The 21,174-nt window shown below is 41.7% G+C and overlaps 1 protein-coding gene across 3 annotated transcripts in view; it reads right to left on the bottom strand.

Annotated features, from left to right (window-relative positions):
• RIMS4 (regulating synaptic membrane exocytosis 4) overlaps window positions 1–21,174 on the bottom strand; it is a 1,070,250-nt gene that overhangs the window by 142,980 nt on the left and 906,096 nt on the right. Inside the window, exons 2-4 of one of the 3 annotated variants that reach the window (XM_077252187.1) lie at window positions 17,883–17,950; window positions 8,979–9,117; window positions 1,912–2,004 (exon numbers count right to left, since the gene is read on the bottom strand). In XM_077252187.1, the coding sequence (XP_077108302.1) occupies window positions 1,912–2,004; window positions 8,979–9,055 (170 nt within the window). In that variant the 5' untranslated portion in view covers window positions 9,056–9,117; window positions 17,883–17,950. The remainder of the gene's footprint in view (window positions 1–1,911; window positions 2,005–8,978; window positions 9,118–17,882; window positions 17,951–21,174) is intronic. The other 2 variants (XM_077252185.1, XM_077252186.1) reach the window with 2 other exon arrangements.

Here is a 21,174-nt window from a genome sequence, read left to right as displayed (position 1 = left end):
GTCACTTTAAATGTGATGTAGTGCTTCAAAAAAGCTTTTGCAAATTTTATCTTAAAAATGAGAAATCGCTGATCAACTTTTAACCCTTATAACTCGCTAATAGAAAAAATTGTGCTGCTATAAATTAGACATGTGGGAAATGTTATTTATGAACTGTTTTGAGTGACATAACACTCTGGTTTAAAGGCACAACAATTAAAAGTTTGAAAATTGCTACATTTTCACCAAATTTCATGATATTTTTACAAATAAACACAAGTCTTATCAAACAAATTTTACCACTATCATGAAGTGTAACATGTCACAAGAAAACAATCTCAAAATCAGTGGGATCAATTGAAGCGTTCCAGAGTTAGTAACTCATAAAGTGACAGGCTTGGGGGGGTTAAGGGGTTAATCTTCTCTGTTGCTTTGATTCTGTTTTGTTTCATATTACATTTAAAACTGAGAAATATATATAAAACCAGGCAGTGCAACATAGACCTAATAGTGTCATCTGAGACTGAAAAGTACTTTTTCAGAGCAAAATATTGCCTACTCTTTTATCCTCATCTATACAAATCCAACAATCAGATGATCATGATGACCGATTGATTCATCATTGGTTTTAACAGTGGAGCAGAATAATATCCTCTTATCGGGCATCTCAGAAAACCTTATTAATGCTTGTATATATAAAACCCAATATTAATATGCTGCTCATGGCTTGTATATACCAGAGTGGCTAATCTGTAGCTTCTCGTGGCATCTGCTCAAAGGCTGAAGATGCCATAAATGTAAAAAATTGCAGCATGTTCATTATGTTATTTTTTTCTTCTAACATGTGAATGAAGAATAATTTACCAGCTTCCCTTGCATCGCCTGCAGAATGTCATCAGAATCTGTACTTAAGTCCTAACAGAATTCCAATATGGCAGCCTGGCCTAAGCATTAGCTCTTCAGTGGATGCATAGTATAGATGTATAACCCAGAAGCTGGAAGAATCCTGTGGGTTTTTCAAACCCTTTTAAATTCTTTAAATTTCATTTCTTCATTTTCAGATGATATTTAAAGTCACTAAAATTGCGTCTTTTGAACGCGCTGCCACACAGGCACATTGTTAAAATGACTTCCTTTCTGCAGTGACAGAGAAATAGATGGCGTTATGTCGTCAACTGTAAATTGCAGCAGTTTGTTAAAATTATTGTTTTACTCGCTATCTGACAGGCTAGAAAATAGCTCATCCTTTTTTTTTTTACAAGGAAGAAGCAGGCAGGTCGTCTACGACCAAGGAAAATGGTTGACTTCATAAGCACATCTTTGCCTATTAGTTCCAATTCACCCGAAACTCAAGAATACAAAAGACAACCTTTACATAAACTCTGCATTACCTACTACAGAATGGTCATGGTGGTTGCGGAAACAGTATGTGCTCACTTCAAGTAATGAGTCACTAAGAATAAAATAGCACTTCTCCTAAAATCTAAACAAAACCCCATCAGTCGAAGATCCTTGCACATTCTCGTCTCACCCCAGACTATGGTGCTCAGTTATTTCTTGTTATGTCATTTGTTTCTGGAAAGCAGGGGACAAGTAATGCTGTATTCCATGAAATGCACATTAGGCCTGTCACCCAGGGGCAATTTGGAATCTTGCAATATGTCTGATAGTGAAGGCACATTTATTTTCACAGCTAATTCCACTAGTTTGACATCCAAGTCATAATCAGAACTCGGGATTTATACATTGATCAGATAGTGGAAAATAATATATAGTGGTCATCCCACTTAAGGTTTCAAGACTCTAATCAGTTTCACTTCACTAAAAAAAAACTGAGTAAATGTATCAGCATGCCAGGATCATGTCATGTTAGGCACAATTCCGCACAGGGTTACAGTTTTACAAAGCATGACTTGACAATGGGTTACCTACCTGGGGTCCATTGTGTCCCCCAAAGACTGACTCAAGCCTGGTGCTCCCTGCTCGCTCCCACTGGGACAGAGTTGTTGGTGGTCAGTACGCTGCCTGTATGAAAAAAGACTAGGTTGACAGGAGCTAGGAGAGTTTCCCAATGTCTGGCACTCCTCTCCCGCCTGCCAACCTGTTTTGTTTTCTGTTTCATACGACTTGTGCCTTAACCACCAGTAAAAGATATTGCTAGAAGGACAGAGTAGAGTAGCACCTGGTGCATGCCAGACATTGGGAGAGCCACCTGATCACATGAACATTAGAACCCAGGCATGTAATGTCCTACAAACGGCTTTCACTGTGGGTTTCCCATCAGAAAATATATTACCAATCCTATATTAATATGGTCAAAGAACAAATCCACCTGCTGTGCTAGGGAAGAAGGCCTTAAAGAGAATGTCATCAGAGAATGAACTATTGTTTAAAACTTTTTTTTATGATAAATTCTGTATTTATTTTTATTCATAAAATAAGAAAAAAAAATCAAATATCTTACAATTTTCACAATGGCCACTAGGCCTAATACCATATTTAAAAGGGCAGTTAAGGTTTAGCATGAAAGTCTGCAGGCACTCCATGTAGTTGTAGGATTCTTCATTGCCAGCGGTAAGACTGCGCGGTCATGGTCATGTGATATGCATATGTCTGGCTACATTCCTACTAGACGTACACAGCCTTCACTTGATCACGTGTATTGAGAGAGGCCATGCACATCTAGCTGAAATGTGACTGGGAGCATGCATATTGCATAATTATGGTCACATGACTGCCAGCTCCTGGTGACTGCAGACTTTCCTGTCACACCTGGACAATCCTTTTAAACTTCCTGTGTGTACAGAAGGCAGGATTACAATGACAGGAAGCACCTCTATACAAATCAGATAAACAGAATTCACTATTCACAATAGGGAAAGTAACACCTCATCCTCTCCCTTAACAATGACCTTTGCCCTGATTAGATCATGCACATCAAATACTTTAATATAATTTAGTAGGGTCTGAGTCAGTGTATTACTGCCAGTAGCCATGTGTCCAATAGGAATAAGGAGCCTAATACTGGGCAAAGTGGCCAGTGGGAAAATTGCGAGATTTGTAATTTTTATATAGATAGAAAAGTGATGTGAAAAATAAACACTTTTGTAAAGGTAACTTCCTTAAAATATGTGTGTATATATATACACAGTATATACTGTGTATATATATATATATATATATATATATATATATATATATATATATATATATATATATATATATATATTGAATGCTACCATGTATACAAGTGCATATAAATGTGTATGCAATGTTTTCCACCTGGTATGTGCCCCCATATATGCCCCTCTGGTGTTCCTATGTCCCCCCACACATAAATATCTATAGATTCCCCCTTATTCCACATATTATATTGCCCCTACCTGTATATAATAATGCTCCCATATGCCTCCATCCTTGTAGACATGCCCAGCACAAGATCTGTCCGGGCATATCAAAGAAGATGGGTCCATCTGTTGTCTGTGGCCATATGCTGACATGGTTAATCACCATGTCAGGGGATAGTCACAGACTGCTAGAACAAAGGATCAAAGTGAGTCTTTGTCCTTGCAGTAGCCACGTCCTGCAGGTGTCCGGATGCCAAGACTGATAAAATCACGGCTCCGCTCCATTTGGGCAATAGGGACCCACTAAGAGGTTCGCCATGAAGTGGCAGTGGGCTTCATACAGTCTGATGAGAATGTTAAACTAAAATTCTCATGAGTCTGTTATATATAAATTTTTGCCTAGCGGCTTTAGATCAATGTATGATTTTTGGAGTTGCGGTTATGCTCTTTTTTTGGTGAAAATGATATGAATGCAGGCGTCCAACACTTTAGAGCACCCTGCCACCGGGGGCGCATGGGTGTGAGCTGGGCTGTGAGTGACAGAGTGGTGATGTGATATCGCCGCTCTGGCACTCGCTTCCTGCATGCACACGTGCAGGAGGGGGGCAGTGAGTATGTCAACACGGGAGCGGGCCCAGTCAGATTTAAATATCTGACGGTGGCAGCCCTAGTTCTCTTCTGTTCCTTGCCCTGCTCTCTCAGCTCGGAGCCCCCTCTGTGTCTCCTTCATCTCTTTGCTCTCCCGCAACCCCTCAGGCCTGCTCTCTCTCTCCACCGTATCTCATCATATTAGCCCTCTCCTGCACTATTCCTCTGCCCCCTCCCCTACAGACGCACCATCAGCATCCTCACACTGTGTTCCCTTCCTGTCATTCTCTTGCTCTTCTCACTTCTCTGGTCCCTCTGCCCCAGCCCCCCATCCATAGCTGTCTGTGTGTCCCCTTCCATTCCTTGTTCTGCCGCAGCCCCTTTGTCAGCCCTGCTCTCTGCTCTCTCCTGCTCCACTCCCACATTGTACTCCCCCTCCTGCTCTCAGCCCCTCTGTCAGCCCTGCTCCCCGCGCTCTCCTTCTCCACTCCTGCACTGTACTCCCCCTCCTGCTCTCAGCCCCTCTGTCAGCCCTGCTCTCCGCTCTCTCCTTCTCCACTCCTGCACTGTACTCCCCCTCCTGTTCTCAGCCCATCTGTCAGCCCTGCTCTCTGCTCTCTCCTGCTCCACTCCCACATTGTACTCCCCCTCCTGCTCTCAGCCCCTCTGTCAGCCCTGCTCCCCGCGCTCTCCTTCTCCACTCCTGCACTGTACTCCCCCTCCTGCTCTCAGCCCCTCTGTCAGCCCTGCTCTCCGCTCTCTCCTTCTCCACTCCTGCACTGTACTCCCCCTCCTGCTCTCAGCCCCTCTGTCAGCCCTGCTCTCCGCTCTCTCCTTCTTCACTCCCGCACTGTACTCCCCTCCTGCTCTCAGCCCCTCTGTCAGCCCTACTCTCCGCTCTCTCCTTCTCCACTCCCGCACTGTACTTCCCCTCCTGCTCTCAGCCCCTCTGTCAGCCCTGCTCTCCGCTCTCTCCTGCTCCACTCCCTCACTGTACACCCCTCCTGCTCTCAGCCCCTCTGTCAGCCCTGTTCTCCGCTCTCTCCTTGTCCACTCCCGCACTATACTCACCCTCCTGCTCTCAGCCCCTCTGTCTGCCCTTAGCCCTGTCCTCTTCACTCCATGCCGCAGCTCCTCTGTCTGCCCTCAACCCTGTCCTCTCTGCTCCATACCGCAGCCCCTCAGCCAGTGTTATCATCTCTTTCCCCTCTCCATCATCCTTCATCTCTCAATGGGCAGCAAACCAGCAGCTTCACCATCAAGATTGGTCTAAGTATCATTGCTGTTAGCCCTTTGTTGCATTAATATGAACCCCTTGATCACAATAGGGATAGCAAGTGATAGTATGGTGTACTGTAATTATCATGTATGTGGTTTTTAGGTAACGTGGGTGGGAAACATAATTAGTTAATTGCAGATTTAATGGTATATTGGCATTGTGTTCTTTTATTGTATACGGTCTTAGAGTGGTAATTTAATAGTATAATAACTGTAGACTTTTGTGTAATAAATATCCTTTATTAATGCATGGTTTTGTCTCATTTAGTAGCTGTTCATTCACATATTATCTAGCAAAGGAACCAGAAAACGTTAAGCAAGGAGGTGTTAGCTGGATATTGGCTATTGATAGTTAAGCTTGACATTAATAATTAATATTCAGAATACACACTTTAACAATTTTCAAAAATGTTTTTGAAAAATCAATAAATGCACAAAAACTGATTTTTAACAATAGGTCAATTTTTGATGACACGTTGCCTTTAAAGTAACAACCACTGTGATTGGAAATGCTGTAGTGATTGTAGCAATTGCCATTTAAGTTCCACACAAATAAAAACAAATGGCGGTCTCCGAATTAAAGACGCCTCCAAAAGATATTTCAATTTTCTGTCCTGTTTGTTTTCGCAGGTACTTGTATTTCCTATAAAATAACAATTCTATGGCACCATTTTTTTTTTATAAAACTTTGGTGTTCCTCTGTTATTCCTCATGAAAATGTATGAAAATCAGTCTGCGCTGATTGGAGACTGTAGGACTGTGCAGGAGGACACATCAATCACAAGGGAAATAGTAAAATCCAAGCAACGTTCACAAGGTCAGTATTTGGTGAGTTTTATACCTCAGTATTTGTAAGCCCAAACCAGGAGTGGGTGATAAATACAGAAGTGGTGACTAGTGATGAGCGAGTATACTCTTTGCTCGGGTTTTCCCGAGCACGCTCGGGTGACCTCCGAGTATTTGTTAGTGTTCGGAGATTACGTTTTCATCGCCTCAGCTGAATGATTTCCAGCTATTAGCCAGCCTGAGTACATGTGGGGGGTTGCCTGGTTGCTAGGGAATCCCCACGTGTGTTCAAGCTGGCTAATAGCTGTAAATCATTCAGCTGCCGCGATGAAAACTTAATCTCCGAACACTAACAAATACTCGGAGGTCACCCGAGCGTGCTCTGGAAAACCCGAGCAACGAGTATATTCGCTCATCACTAGCGGTGACGTGTTTCTATTATACTTTTCCTCTGATTGTTCCACTCCTGGTTTTGGCTTACAAATACTGAGGTAAAAAACTCACCAAATACTGAATGTGTGACCGTGGCCCCAGTCTAATAATCTATTTCAGGAGAAATGTTAGAAGAATACAACACAATGAAGAACACAAGCTCCTGTATTTTTATCTATTAGAAAATACTTGATAAACACAAAACCAGCCAGGACAAGTCCCTTTAGTCCCACCCAATATGATTAAAGGGATATTAAAATAATGAGGCCTATAAAACCCCAATAACGTGAGTTTGATGGCCCATCCTGAAAGGAGTGGAGATGTACATGCGTGTCCTTCACTCCATTTATTTTCTATAAGACTGCAAAGTGCAGCATTCAGCTAGTCTCATAGATGATGAATGGAGCGGAGGCAGTGTGTGCATACAGTATATCCGCTCCTCTCAGAATGGGGCTGCAAAGTTCCATTCTTGGTATTCTAAAGCCTCAATCTCAAAACCTACAGCGATCAGCAAGGTTTTTGGTGAATAACGCGTTAAACAAGGATGTATACAGGGTGCTAATATTATTTATATGCTGAGCAGGTGGAATTGCTCTTTAATGTAAATCTATGTAGGAAATGCGCTTTCATGCAATGTTGAAAAGATGTAAGTGCTGTGAAATTGTAGGAAAGTGCTACGTTTTCCCTTTATAAGACATCTTTTTCATTTTATTTAATATCACACATCGGCTTGCAGAGAGGGTATTTCATGTCACTTAGCTCCCTGAACAATGCAACAACTTATTTCTACTCCAAGTCAATTTCATTGGACATTTTGTAAAGTAGATATTAAACTAATAAATAAGTATACTCCATTTGTAAAAAAAAAAAATTCAAACATGTATTTTCACAAAATGATATTTACACCAGCGAGTCATAGCGTCTGCATGCTAGACGGGTGTAACATTGGGCTTGTAAACTTCATCTCAGATCACTATATCTACTTCTACAGCATTGACCTGGGAAATCTTGTAGGAGAATCTTTATCTAGAGTCTAATGTCCAAAGTTTACAAAATGTAAAGTTAAAGGGGTTGTCCAGAAATAGAAAGACTTCTGTGTTCTTACCCCACCTGTCCATGTGTTGTTTTAGGTATTGCAACTAGGAACTTTGCCTCTGATTCATACTCCCTGAACCATGGGAAACATGAATCAGATGATGTTTTGCCACTAATAGCCTTTACCCTATTATGGCACTGTATTTATACGAGGGCAGACGTGTTTCTCCAGTCTGTACAGAAGGCCAGAGGTATCATGTTATCGAGGAATCAACCATTAGAACCTTTTAGTAGGTAATATAAATCAGTGGAAGGACTTCCACCCACTTCTAGGCTGCATCTCAACCATAGAGAGAATTTATTAAGGCCCGTGAGTCAGAATTTTGGTGGAAAAGTCACAAATTTTGTCAAACTACTCATTTGCACCAGAATTTGTTTTTTTTTGTTGTTGTTGTTTTTAATTCTCTCAGTCTTTAAATACTTTTTTAAAAGGTGAGAGGGGTTTAGCAGAAGGGATTGGGCATCAAAAACCTAAAAAGCCTACTATTATTTACACTAGAAATTGTCTTAATTACACCCCAAATTTCCACTGTCCTATAGCCGATGTAGATTTCACTTTTTGGTAAACTGACAGCCAGAGATATGCAGAAATAATTAACAGAATTTAACTTCTTAAAAAATAAGGGGCATATTACTCCAGAGCATTTTAAATTAAGACCTGCATATGAAGTGCCTATCTTAAAACCCATTATCTACCAATGTCCTTTTTTTGGGACGCCTAATCTTTAGCTTCTAGGAACTAAGATTTTATAATTTTTATAATTAGGTCCATTTTTTTGTGTTGTGTTTGTAAAATGAATATTTTCAAAATAGGAAATCATGTCATTGTCATTTTTAATTGAATATTGGGATGCCCTTTTCTGAAAAATCCGTACCTGAAAACATTTTACAAATTATGTTTCTGATTCATTAGGACCCAAATCATTAAAAATCTGCCATTAAAAAAAAAAATAAAAAAAAAAAATGCTAATTTGGCAAGTAATGGGTTAATAAATTCAACCCTATTTTGCTCCCATGTTCATCATAATTTCAAAAATTCTGAAATTTGGTCACTTCATTGAAGTACAGGAAGTCTGATTTGTCTGGCAGATATACCTATTGGAGCTGGGTAACAAACATCATATAGTACAAACAACCCATAAACTTTGGTTGATAGAACTGGTTAAGGATTTTAGCTATTTCCTTCAGCCAACTGTAAACCTAATGAAACCAGTAACCAATACAATACAAGAAAGATATATATCTTTGTACCGTGTTAGCCAGTAGATAGAATAATATTTGGAATTGAGAGTCCTCTGTGGTTGATACCTTTTAATGGCTAACATCTTTTCAGTTAGCCATTAAAAGGTATCAACCACAGAGGACTCTGAATTCTAAATATTATTCAATACAATACAAGCAATTAGCTCCAATTTGCCCCACTCCCCAATTTTTTCCAAATATTTTTGAAAGCAGATAAAAAAGATGACTTACTTTCCCTCAGATCCGTAGCTGTTCATACTGTCCTCTATTGATTCATGGCTTGCTTGGCGTACAGTTCGACTCGGCATCTCGACAGCAAGCCCAGTCTCAGTACTGCGCTGAATAGCACCTTTAAGCTTGCGTCCATCTTCTGAAAGACACAAGAAGCATTATTATTATTATTACTATTATTATGTCACATTTTGTATTGCTCCACAATACCATTCAGTTGTGTAGTCATCAAATATCTTAGTTAGGAATGCCAAGCAAAATATCGCTTTGAATATCCAAATGAAATTATATATCTGAAAGCCCATTACGTCCACAGTGTCTAAAGTCATATAGGATTTATGACCCTCACTTGCATTTATTAAGAGTGCCCAAATGTTAAAAGCACCATGTCATGTGATTCATGCTATCGGAACTATGAGCAGGAGGAATCAGCACCTTCTCCTTCATTACAAACATACAGTGGCATTTAAAAATTTGGGCACCCCTTGTCAGGACTCTGAACATTTTGATTACCTTTTGTGCATTACTGCCCTTTTCCAAGATGGCGTCTTTGGTCTCATGTGCACTGTGTCTTCCTGCTATATAACTCCACCCCAGCCTTTAGTCTGTGCTAGAGTATTCTGCCTTGCATCCAGCTTCTACCCTGGTGACTCCCTGGCTTTGCACCTGCACCTGCTCCTGTGAACCTGTGTGGAGATCCTGCTACTCAGCTCTGAGTTTCTGCTGCATACATCAGTTTCCAGTAATCCTTCTCCATCTGGCTGCTTGTGTTTGTTTCCATCTGCATTTGCTGGACATGTAAGCTGTTGCTGCTCTGCTTAAATCTGAGATTATCACCCAGGCCTTCCTGGGTTGAGCTAAGACATTGCTTGAACTGCCTTATAAGCATATCTATCTGTGTTTGGACTAATCAAGGACTTATTCGTGTCAAGTATCCTCAAGTACAACTGTGCTTCATAGACTTTTTGCTTGATTGCATTTTTCCTCTAAAGTTCCTATAGACTGTTAAGCTGCATATTTTACTTACACCAAGTGTTGTGGACTTGAGCTTCGCTCTGCGCCTGTTTGAATCACCGTGTGATAATATAGACTTTACCACTTATAAAACTGTGTCCTGTAGTTGTCATGTTCCACGCAAAGAGTCTCCTGAGTTATCCTCTATAATCATTACAGGATACTCTAGCCCCCAAAGAGGAGACTGATGGAACAATGACTGCAGAAAGCAGACTAGAGCAGGTGTTCTCCATAATTAGATCACTGCAGAAAGATGTGGAAGGTCTGCAAAAGAAGTTTGGAAGCTTTGAACACAATCAACAAGTGTTTGGACAAACTTTGCAGGACTTAAGCACCCAAATGGCAGCCCAGGAAAACAAACTTGCTGGCATAGAGTCCCAGTATGGCTTTTCAGGACATTAGCACACAAGTAGCGGCACAAGCCACATTACCCTCTGGGCAACCGCCACCTGCTAGCCCACCTAAGTTGCTCCCATTCAGATTTAATGGTGATCGCGACAAATTTCGTGGCCTTGTGAATCAATGTATGCTATATTTTGATGTGCATGCTGACCATTTTCCTAATGATAGATCCAAAGTATTGTGTGTAATAATGCTGCTGACCGCACGAGCGCTCGCCTGGGCGAATCCAATGATTGAGTCTCGTGACCCGCGGTTAAATAATTTGGATGATTTTTTGGCCACTATGGCATTTATGTTTGATGACCCTAATCGCCGTGCAACCGCTGAATCTGCTTTATTGTCTTTATGCCAGGCTAAATGTTCTGTTATTGAGTATGCTACTGAATTCAGGAGATTAGCGGTAAATACTAATTGGGACAGTTATGCACAATTACCTATTTTTAAAAGGGGTCTGTCTAGCATTGTAACGGATGAATTAGCTCGCTCTGAATCACCAAAAGAGCTAGAAACATTTATACAGCATTGTGTGGCAATTGACATTTGCCTTACTGAGCGTAGGCAGGAGAAGTTTGCTGCATATAACTGTATTTCTAACTTTTCCCTTCCTTTCAAAGAGCCTGCAGGTAAAACATCTCGAGAGGTAGAGGAGGTGCCTATGCAAATTGATTCCGTTCAGAGGCGCGAGAGTAATGAGCGCCGGGAGCATCGCCTTTGAGAAAGTCTATGTTTCTACTGCGGCCAGTCTGACCACTTTCTAATCAACTATCCCAAGTGTCCCAAGTGGCCTAACAAGGTGCTAGCAGCGGTAGGGGAGTATGACAACTATGATGATGAATCTGACATCTCTGAATGTAGCCTGCCTTTAAACGCTGTATTCCATTCACTCTCTATGACTTCACCAGCCAAGGAGCTAAATGAAAAGAACTCTCACTGTTCTCTCCCAATTAAGATCCTGTGTACAGGACAGTGGATTTCCAGTGCAGCTATGATTGACTCTGGTGCAGGTGGCAATTTTATGGATATCGCATTTGCCAAGGAACATGGTATTGAAATTCAGCAAAGAGCCTCTCCAATTACCATGGAAACAGTGGATGGGTCACTTTTAATCTCCGGGCCTGTGGATCAGGAGACCACACCCCTTGAGATTTTGTTGGAGCCTAATCATCAGGAGCAACTCTCTTTCTTGTTAATTTCTTCTCCTCATTTTCCTGTGATTTTAGGCATCCCTTGGCTGCGTTCTCAGAATCCAACTATCAACTGGGAGACCAAGGAGATTATCTTTCCAACAAGGAGCAACTCAGCATTAACTGAAGTTGTCCCCGAGTCCACGGCTACGGAAGCACCGGTACAGGTATTTACTTGACCTTCAGCATATAAAGAGTTCTCTGACATCTGTGACAAGAAGAATGCAGATCAGCTTCCTCCACACAGGCATTATGACTGTCCCATTGAGTTGCTTCCTGGGGCAGCTATTCCTTTTGGTAACGTATACCCTTTGGCGGCACCTGAGCTTCAAGCCTTAAAGGAGTATATTGATGAGAATCTGGCCAAGGGCTTCATACGTCCTTCTTCCTCACCAGCAGGGGCACCTATATTTTTTGTAAAGAAGAAGGATGGGTCCCTGAGACCCTGTGTGGACTATCGAGAGCTCAATAAGGTAACCATACGGAACCGTTACCCTTTGCCTCTGATTCCCGAATTACTGGAAAGAGTCCGCCATGCTAAGGTGTTCTCTAAACTGGATCTTCATGGGGCTTATAATTTGGTGCGTATTCGTCCAGGGGATGAGTGGAAGACAGCATTCAGATGCCGGTATGAACACTTTGAATATCTTGTGATGCCCTTTGGACTTTGTAATGCCCCTGCAACGTTTCAACACTTTGCTAAAGACATTTTCAGAGATTTGTTGGACCAGTTTGTGGTGATCTATTTGGACGATATACTAATCTCTTCTGACTCTCAACAGGAACATGAAGAACATGTCAAAGCTGTTTTAAGACGTCTGAAAGAGAACCATCTGTATATCAAGCCAGAGAAATGCGAGTTCCATCGTTCTGAGATACAGTTCTTAGGTTATATGATCTCTCCCCAGGGGCTGAACATGAAATCTGGTAAGACTCAGGCTATCCTTGACTGGCCAGTATCCAAGAACGTTAAGGAGGTCCAACATTTTATTGGTTTTGCTTTCTTTTCCCGTAGACTAACCTCAGCAGAGAAGAATTACGACGTGGGAGACAAGGAATTGTTGGCTATTATTGCGGCTTTCAAGGAATGGAGGCATCATCTGCAAGGAGCTGCACAACAGATCGTATTGCTTACTGACCATCGCAATTTAGAGTTCCTCAGATCCGCTAGATGTCTTTCTCCTCATCAGGCTCGTTGGAACTTATTCTTAAATCAATTTAACTTTGTTATCTCGTACCGTCCAGGTTCTCATAATGGGAAGGCTGATGCTTTATCCCGAATCCATGCTGCGGATTCCGTACCTGGAGCCCCGTCCAAGACCATTCTATCTGATGCCAATTTCATCGGAGTTATTCACGATCAGGACTTGTGGAAGAAGTGCAGGGAGGCATATGACGGTGATGTATTTCTGGCCAACCCACCTGTTGATATTTATCTTGTCTTTAAGGGTGGCATGTGGTTCAGAGATCGACGTATCTACGTCCCTGAGGTCATCCGTCTGCAGATCCTCAAGTTGGTACATGACTCCGAGTTGGCTGGTCACAGGGGGGTACAGAAGACACGAGTTCCTAAGCCGATTTTTCTGGTGGCCAACTTGCCTGAAGGATACTAAGGACTATGTTCTCTCTTGCAAGGTATGTGCTCGTTACAAGACTCCTCATGTGGCACCTACGGGTCTCCTGCAACCATTACCTGTTCCATCCCACCCTTGGGGGTCTATATCAATGGACTTTATTGTGGAGCTGCCTACATCGGGGGGCATGAATACGATCATGGTGGTAGTTGATTGCCTGACTAAAGCCGCTCATTTTGTTCCATGCACCGGCCTCCCCTCAGCTAAGGATACAGTGAACTTTGTTATTCAGAATGTCTTCCGGTTGCATGGGGTCCCAGATGAGATCATCTCTGACCGTGGAGTACAGTTCACTTCAAGATTCTGGAAGGGGTTTTGTTCTGCACTCAATATTAATGTCTGTCTCTCTTCCGCTTACCATACCCAGACAAATGGTCAGACTGAGCGTACCAACCAGACGTTGGAACAATATCTAAGATGCTATGTCAGCCATCTCCAGGACGATTGGTTGGAGTTACTGCCATTAGCCGAATTTTCATATAACAATTCTCAGAGCGCTTCCACTAAGTTCACTCCTTTCTTTGCCAATCTGGGTTATCATCCATGTATCTTACCTAGGTCTCCGATTAATTCTCCGGTTCCATCAGTTGAGGAAAGGCTGACTGAGATGAGGCAAAATCTGGAGGTTCTGAAGGAATCCCTGACCACGGCTCAAGAACGTTATAAGAGATCGGCTGATAGATTCCGTAAACCTGCACCCATGTTCAAGGTAGGAGATTCCGTGTGGTTATCAACTAAGAATCTGAAGTTAAACGTTCCTTCACAAAAACTTGGACAGAAATTCATTGGCCCTTTCAAGATCAACGGTATTGTGAGCTCTGTGGCCTGCCGTCTGAAGCTGCCTAGGACTATGAAGGCACACCCAGTTTTTCATGTATCTTTACTAAAGCCTGTATCTCCTAATACCTTCCAGGGACGTGTTGTGCCACCTCCGCAGCCTGTGGTGATTGATGGGCAAGAACAATTTGTGGTGGAGGAAATTATTGATTCCAGGATTCGCAGGAATCGGCTCCAATATCTGATAAGATGGCAGGGATATCCCCCTGAGGAAGACTCTTGGGAACCTGTGGAAAACATCAATGTCCAACAGAAGATCTCTCGTTTTCATCAAAGATTCCCTGAGAGACCAGGTCCAGGATCGTCCTGAGGCCGCTTCTAAGGAGGGAGTAATTTCAGGACTCTGAACATTTTGATTACCTTTTGTGCATTACTGCCCTTTTCCAAGATGGCGTCTTTGGTCTCATGTGCACTGTGTCTTCCTGCTATATAACTCCACCCCAGCCTTTAGTCTGTGCTAGAGTATTCTGCCTTGCATCCAGCTTCTACCCTGGTGACTCCCTGGCTTTGCACCTGCACCTGCTCCTGTGAACCTGTGTGGAAATCCTGCTACTCAGCTCTGAGTTTCTGCTGCATACATCGGTTTCCAGTAATCCTCCTCCATCTGGCTGCTTGTGTTTATTTCCATCTGCATTTGCTGGACATGTAAGCTGTTGCTGCTCTGCTTAAATCTGAGATTATCACCCAGGCCTTCCTGGTTGAGCTAAGACATTGCTTGAACTGCCTTATAAGCATATCTATCTGTGTTTGGACTAATCAAGGACTTATTCGTGTCAAGTATCCTCAAGTTCAACTGTGCTTCATAGACTTTCTGCTTGATTGCGTTTTTCCTCTAAAGTTACTAAAGTGTTGTGGACTTGAGCTTCGCTCTGCACATGTTTGAATCACCGTGTGATAATATAGACTTTACCACTTATAAAACTGTGTCCTGTAGTTGTCTTGTTCCATGCAAAGAGTCTCCTGAGTCCTGAGTTATCCCCTATAATCATTACACCCCTAGTCAAAATTACTGTTATTGTGAACAGTTAGGCTAGATGAAGAGGAAATGGTTTCTAAAAGGGCTAAAATTAAGACGACACGTTTCCTTTGTATTTTACGCAAAACAATCTATCTATCTAATATATATATATATATATATATATATATATATATATATATATATATATATATTTTTTTTTTTTTTTTTTTTTTTTTTTCCTTCATCTTTTACATTTTAAAAATTACAAAAAGGAAAATGGGTTGATGCAAAAGTTTGGGCACCCTGCATGGTTAGTACCAAGTAGCACCCCCTTTTGAAAGTATCACAGCTTGTAAATGCTTTTTGTAGCCAGCCAAATGTCTTTCAATTCTTGTTTGAGGGATTTTCATCCATTTCATGTGGATTTTAACATGTGTTTAGGATCATTATCCATATGTAGAAGCCATCCTCTTTTCAACTTCAGCTTTTTTACAGATGGTGTTATGTTTGCATCAAGAATTTGTTGAAATTTAATTGAATCCATTCTTCCTCTATCTGTGAAATGTTCCCTTGCCATTGGCTGCAATACAACCCCAAAGCATGATTGATCCATCCCCATGCTTAATGGTTGGTGAGATGTTCTTTTTCATTAAATTCTTTGCCCTTTTTCCTCCACACATACCTTTTGATCATTATGGCCAAAGAGTTGTATTTTAACCTCATAGGTCCACAGACTTGTTTACAAAATGCATTAGGCTTGTTTATATATTCTTTTGCATACTTCTGATGCTGAATTTATGGCGACGACACAGGAGAGATTTTTTTTTAATGACTCTTCCATGAAGGCCATATTTGTGCAGGTGTCTCTGAACAGTAGAACAATGTACCACACCTCCAGACTCTACAAAATCTTTCCGAAGGTCTTTTGCAGTCAAACGGGAGTTCTGATTTGCCTCTCTAGCAATTCTATGAGCATCTCTAAAGGCCCCGTCACACATAGCGAGATCGCTAGCGAGATCGCTGCTGAGTCACAAGTTTTGTGACGCAACAGCGACCTCAGTAGCGATCTCGCTATGTGTGACACGTACCAGCGACCAGACCCCTGCTGCGAGATCGCTGGTCGTGTCGGAATGGCCTGGGCCGTTTTTTGGTCGTTGAGGTCCCGCTGACATCGCTGAATTGGTGTGTGTGACACCGATCCAGCGATGTCTTCACTGGTAACCAGGGTAAACATCGGGTTACTAAGCGCAGGGCCGCGCTTAGTAACCCGATGTTTACCCTGGTTACCAGCGTGAATGTAAAAAAAAACAAACAGTACATACTCACCATCTGATGTCCATCAGGTCCCTTGCCGTCTGCTTCCTGCTCTGACTGAGTGCCGCCGTACAGTGAGAGCACAGCACAGCAGTGACGTCACCGCTGTGCTGTACTTTCACTTTCACTTTGCGGCGCTCAGTCAGTGTGGGAAGCAGACGGCAAGGGACCTGATGGACATCAGATGGTGAGTATGTACTGTTTTTTTTTTTTTTACATTTACGCTGGTAACCAGGGTAAACATCGGGTTACTAAGCGCGGCCCTGCACTTAGTAACCCGATGTTTACCCTGGTTACCCGGGTGCTGCAGGGGGACTTCGGCATCGTTGAAGACAGTTTCAACGATGCCGAAGTCGTTCCCCTGATCATTGGTCGCTGGAGAGAGCTGTCTGTGTGACAGCTCCCCAGCGACCACACAACGACTTACCGACGATCACGGCCAGGTCGTATCGCTGGTCGTGATCGTTGGTAAATCGCTATGTGAGACGGGGCCTTAACTGGAATTTTGCCTGGTCTTCCAGACATTAACTTGACCTCCACTGTTCCTGTTAACTGCCATTTCTTAATTACATTTCAAACTAAGGAAAGGGCAACTTGAAAACGCTTTTCTATCTTCATATAGCCTTCTGCTACTTTGTGGGCCTCCACCATTTTCATTTTCAGAGTGGTAGGCAACTGCTTAGAAGATCCCATGGCTGTTGTTTTTTGGCACAAGGTTAGGGGAGTCTGGGTTTCTATAAAGCTGGGAAATTTGCATTACCTGGCCTTTCCTAACAATGATATTGAACAAGACATAACCCCAACAGGCTAATTAAGGTCTGAAACCTTGAACAAAGTTATTTGACCACACAAATCTGCAAGGGTGCTCAAACATTTGTATTGGCCCATTTCCCGCCCATTTCCCTTTGTGTAATTTTTAAACTGAAAAAAGGGACTATATTTTTTACCTGAAATACAAAGGAAATGTGTTATCTTTAACTTTAGGCCTTTTAGAGATCATTTAATCTTCAACTTCATCTTTCAAAGGGGTTGTTTGATGAAAACAAGTCATCACCTATCCGCAGGCTATAGCTTGCATAGAGAAGAAACTATCTTATCACTTAAAGGGATTGTGTAGTATTAACATATTGATCACCTATCTATGTAGATTGGTCAATATGAGAATAGCGGGGGTGTCGACTGAAATCTGCTTCAGCAGCAGACGGGTATAAGTAATGTAGAAAGCGGAATGCTGCAGCTCTGTACATTGTCTTGGTGTCACTGCCGAGTACTGCAGTTTTTCTCCGATTAGATCTATACATTGCTAATATCTAATATTTCAGTTGATCATTAGGGGTGCCAGATGTCGGACCCCAATCGATCTCACAGTGAAGACTTATGCTAGGGATAGGTCATCAATATGTTAATCCTGAAAACACCTTTAAAACCAATACAAGAGAGATAAAGGGATTTACCAATTGATTTATATAGTATGTACGAATGCAGTTTTGTACATTTTTGCTTAATATTAAATGTACATTTTAATTCTCAGCTGTTAGATAAAATATAAGATTAAAATGACCTTGTACTGATTTCTGTTTTACTCTTCTAAAGCAGAGGTGAGTTCTCTTAGATCATAATTTTCAATTCCTGCAAGTAAATTACAGATATAAGAACAAGGATTCTCATGGAACTGATCTTAAATAAAGATGTCAGCCCCATCCTTTACGTGCATTAAATCTATATATAACCGAGTGGTACTTCTCATATTTCCCTGTTGACAGCATAAATCAGAGCATGAAATGATACTGTCTCCATGGCTGAGTTACTGCACCCATTAAATATCTATATGCGTTGATCTAGAAACAAATATTAAACTATAAAAAAAATGAAATAACTCCAGCACATATCAGTGATCACTGCAAAGACATTGTTAGCTTGATTAAAAAAAACCTACTAATTTCAAGCAATGTTCTGTTCAGTAGATAAGTTACAAGCAGATTTTAAAGGATACTAACTGTACTAAGGTTTAAAATCCATGGTGGTTGACCCCCCACATAAAAGCAATAGACCATTGACAACTATGGCCCAGATCCTTAGTTGTCATCTAAGAGGTTGTTATTTGTTACTTCTCTTCCCCAAAATATCATTGATGGGATACGGAGTTCTCCTCCAGGTACAAGACCAGTAGCATGCTAGCTGCCTAATGCATCGTCTCATTGAAAAGGACAATTGTGCTTAAAAGAATTGATGAAGAAGAGGAGGACCAGTAAGAAGATGGATCAATGTAGTACATGATAAAATACAGAAATGAAGACCTAAACAAAGGGCTGGACTCTCTAATGATATGCTATTCAAAAAGTCAAACTAGACTTGTATTGAATATGTTGGTGAATATTTATTAGGGTAATAATAGGACTATGTGGTGCCCATAATACTGTATGGAGGACTATTTGGTGCCCATAATACTGTATGGAGGACTAAGTGGTGCTCATAATACTGTATGGAGGACTTTGTGGTGCCCATAATACTGTATGGAGTACTTAGTGGTGCTCATAATACTGTATGGAGGACTATGTGGTGCCCATAATACTGTCCAATCTAGAATGAAAATTCTGCAGTCATGCTGACTGCAGACTTTTGAATCCCCCAAGAGCACGCACTGTGCACTGTGAGAATTCACCAGTTTCTGAGTTATTGTAGAAGTTATAATAGATATCACTCATGTAATGTAAGAAGTAAGTGAAATCTCTGGCATTTAACCATACTCTCGTGGTATGTGTTAAAAGGACCCACTGAGACTCTTTCTCCTGGGACCCACAAAAACCTGGAGTCACCCCTGTATGTACAGTATGTATGTATGTATGTATATATATATATATATATATATATATATATATATTCATACAATAGGTATTATTTATCTTTATTTCCCTGCAATATCTGCCAATGTTCCGCCATCGCCTCCTCAGATAGCAGTTCCATTCAGATTTCACAAGTAGAGAATACAATGCATCTTTTTTAGCTGCTATTTTTTATCCAATCCATGAATATTTTAATTCACTGTGAAAGTATTTTTTTTTTCCCAACTATGTTATAAATAGCTGGAGATGACATAACTGGGGCATGGTGCAGCGGTCCCCAGACACAGCAAGACTTTGCATTTCTCTGTTTATTCGCATTTGGTCTGGGCTGGCTTACTTTAACAATGCTATTACACTTCTTCCTCTGTTTATTGATTTTTTTCCCTTTAGTGTTTGATATAAATCCTCATGTAAGATCAGTACTTGCATTTTAACTATGTAGTTTCTTGTTTGTTTATTTAGTGTGTTCTTGATTCAAAGCTGCAAATGGCAATGGGAAAATGAGAGAAAGAACAAACATCCTTCTTACTAAAGTCTGGAGTATAGGCTGAGTCACACATAACGATATCGTTGCAACGTCACGCTTTTGGTGTCGTAAGCAACGATCCCACTAACGATCTCGTTATGTGTGACAGCGACCAACGATCAGGCCCCTGCTGGGAGATCGTTGGTCGATGGGAATGATCAGCACCTTTTTTGGTCGCTGATCACCCGCTGTCATCGCTGGATCGGCGTGTGTGACGCCGATCCAGCGATGTGTTCACTTGTAACCAGGGTAAATATCAGGTTACTAAGCGCAGGGCCGCGCGTAGTAACCCGATATTTACCCTGGTTACCATTGTAAAAGTTAAAAAAAAAAACACTACATACTCACATTCTGGTGTCTGTCACGTCCCCCGGCGTCCACAGGGTTGACTGTCTCAGCGCCGGCCGTAAAGCAGAGCATAGCGGTGACGTCACCGCTGTGCTCTGCTTTACGGCCGGCGCTGACACATTCAGTGCAGGGAAGCTCTCGGCAGCAGCGCGTGCATATTAGCAGCGCTCTTGCTGAAAGCAGTTTTAACCCTGTGGACGCCAGCGGGGGACGTGACAGACATCAGAAGGTGAGTATGTAGTGTTTTTTTTTTAAACTTTTACAATGGTAACCAGGGTAAATATCGGGTTACTAAGCGCGGCCCTGTACTTAGTAACCCGATGTTTACCCTGGTTACCCGGGTGCTGCAGGGGGACTTCGGCATCGTTGAAGACAGTTTCAACGATGCCGAAGTCGTTCCCCTGATCGTTGGTCACTGGAGAGAGCTGTCTGTGTGACAGCTCCCCAGCGACCACACAACGACTTACCAACGATCACGGCCAGGTCGTATCGCTGGTCGTGATCGTTAGTGAGTCGTTTAGTGTAACGGTACCTTAAGACTGATCATTATGAAGGCAAACTAGGGATATATCCAGGGCAACAGAGATCGAAGAAATACACACAAAAGGCAAAGAAAAAGGGCCCTGATTGGATTTGTCCCATTATCTCTTCTGTTCGGTGATGACAGCCTATTTAGGGTTGAGAAAACAATGAGAAATTTGCCCTAGGATAATGGGAAAAGTGTGTGGGGCAAATAAAAGCACAAATTCCTGTTGTGGATTTAAAAAGGTGTGATGACTTTAACCCCTTCATGACCCAGCCTATTTTGGCCTTAATGACCTTGCCATTTTTTGCAATTCTGACCAGTGTCCCTTTATGAGGTAATAACTCAGGAACGCTTCAACGGATCCTTGCGGTTCTGAGATTGTTTTTTCGTGACATATTGGGCTTCATGGTAGTGGTAAATTTAGGTCGATAATTTCTGAGTTTATTTGTGAAAAAAACGGAAATTTGGCGAAAAATTTGAAAATTTTGCAATTTTCACATTTTGAATTTTTATTCTGTTAAACCAGAGAGTTATGTGACACAAAATAGTTAATAAATAACATTTCCCACATGTCTACTTTACATCAGCACAATTTTGGAAACAAATTTTT

The sequence above is a fragment of the Ranitomeya variabilis genome, chromosome 4, assembly GCF_051348905.1.
Source record: "Ranitomeya variabilis isolate aRanVar5 chromosome 4, aRanVar5.hap1, whole genome shotgun sequence".
Lineage (NCBI taxonomy): Eukaryota > Metazoa > Chordata > Amphibia > Anura > Dendrobatidae > Ranitomeya > Ranitomeya variabilis.
Note: the sequence above shows the minus strand (reverse complement) of the source record. Positions and strands in the feature narration are given on the sequence as shown.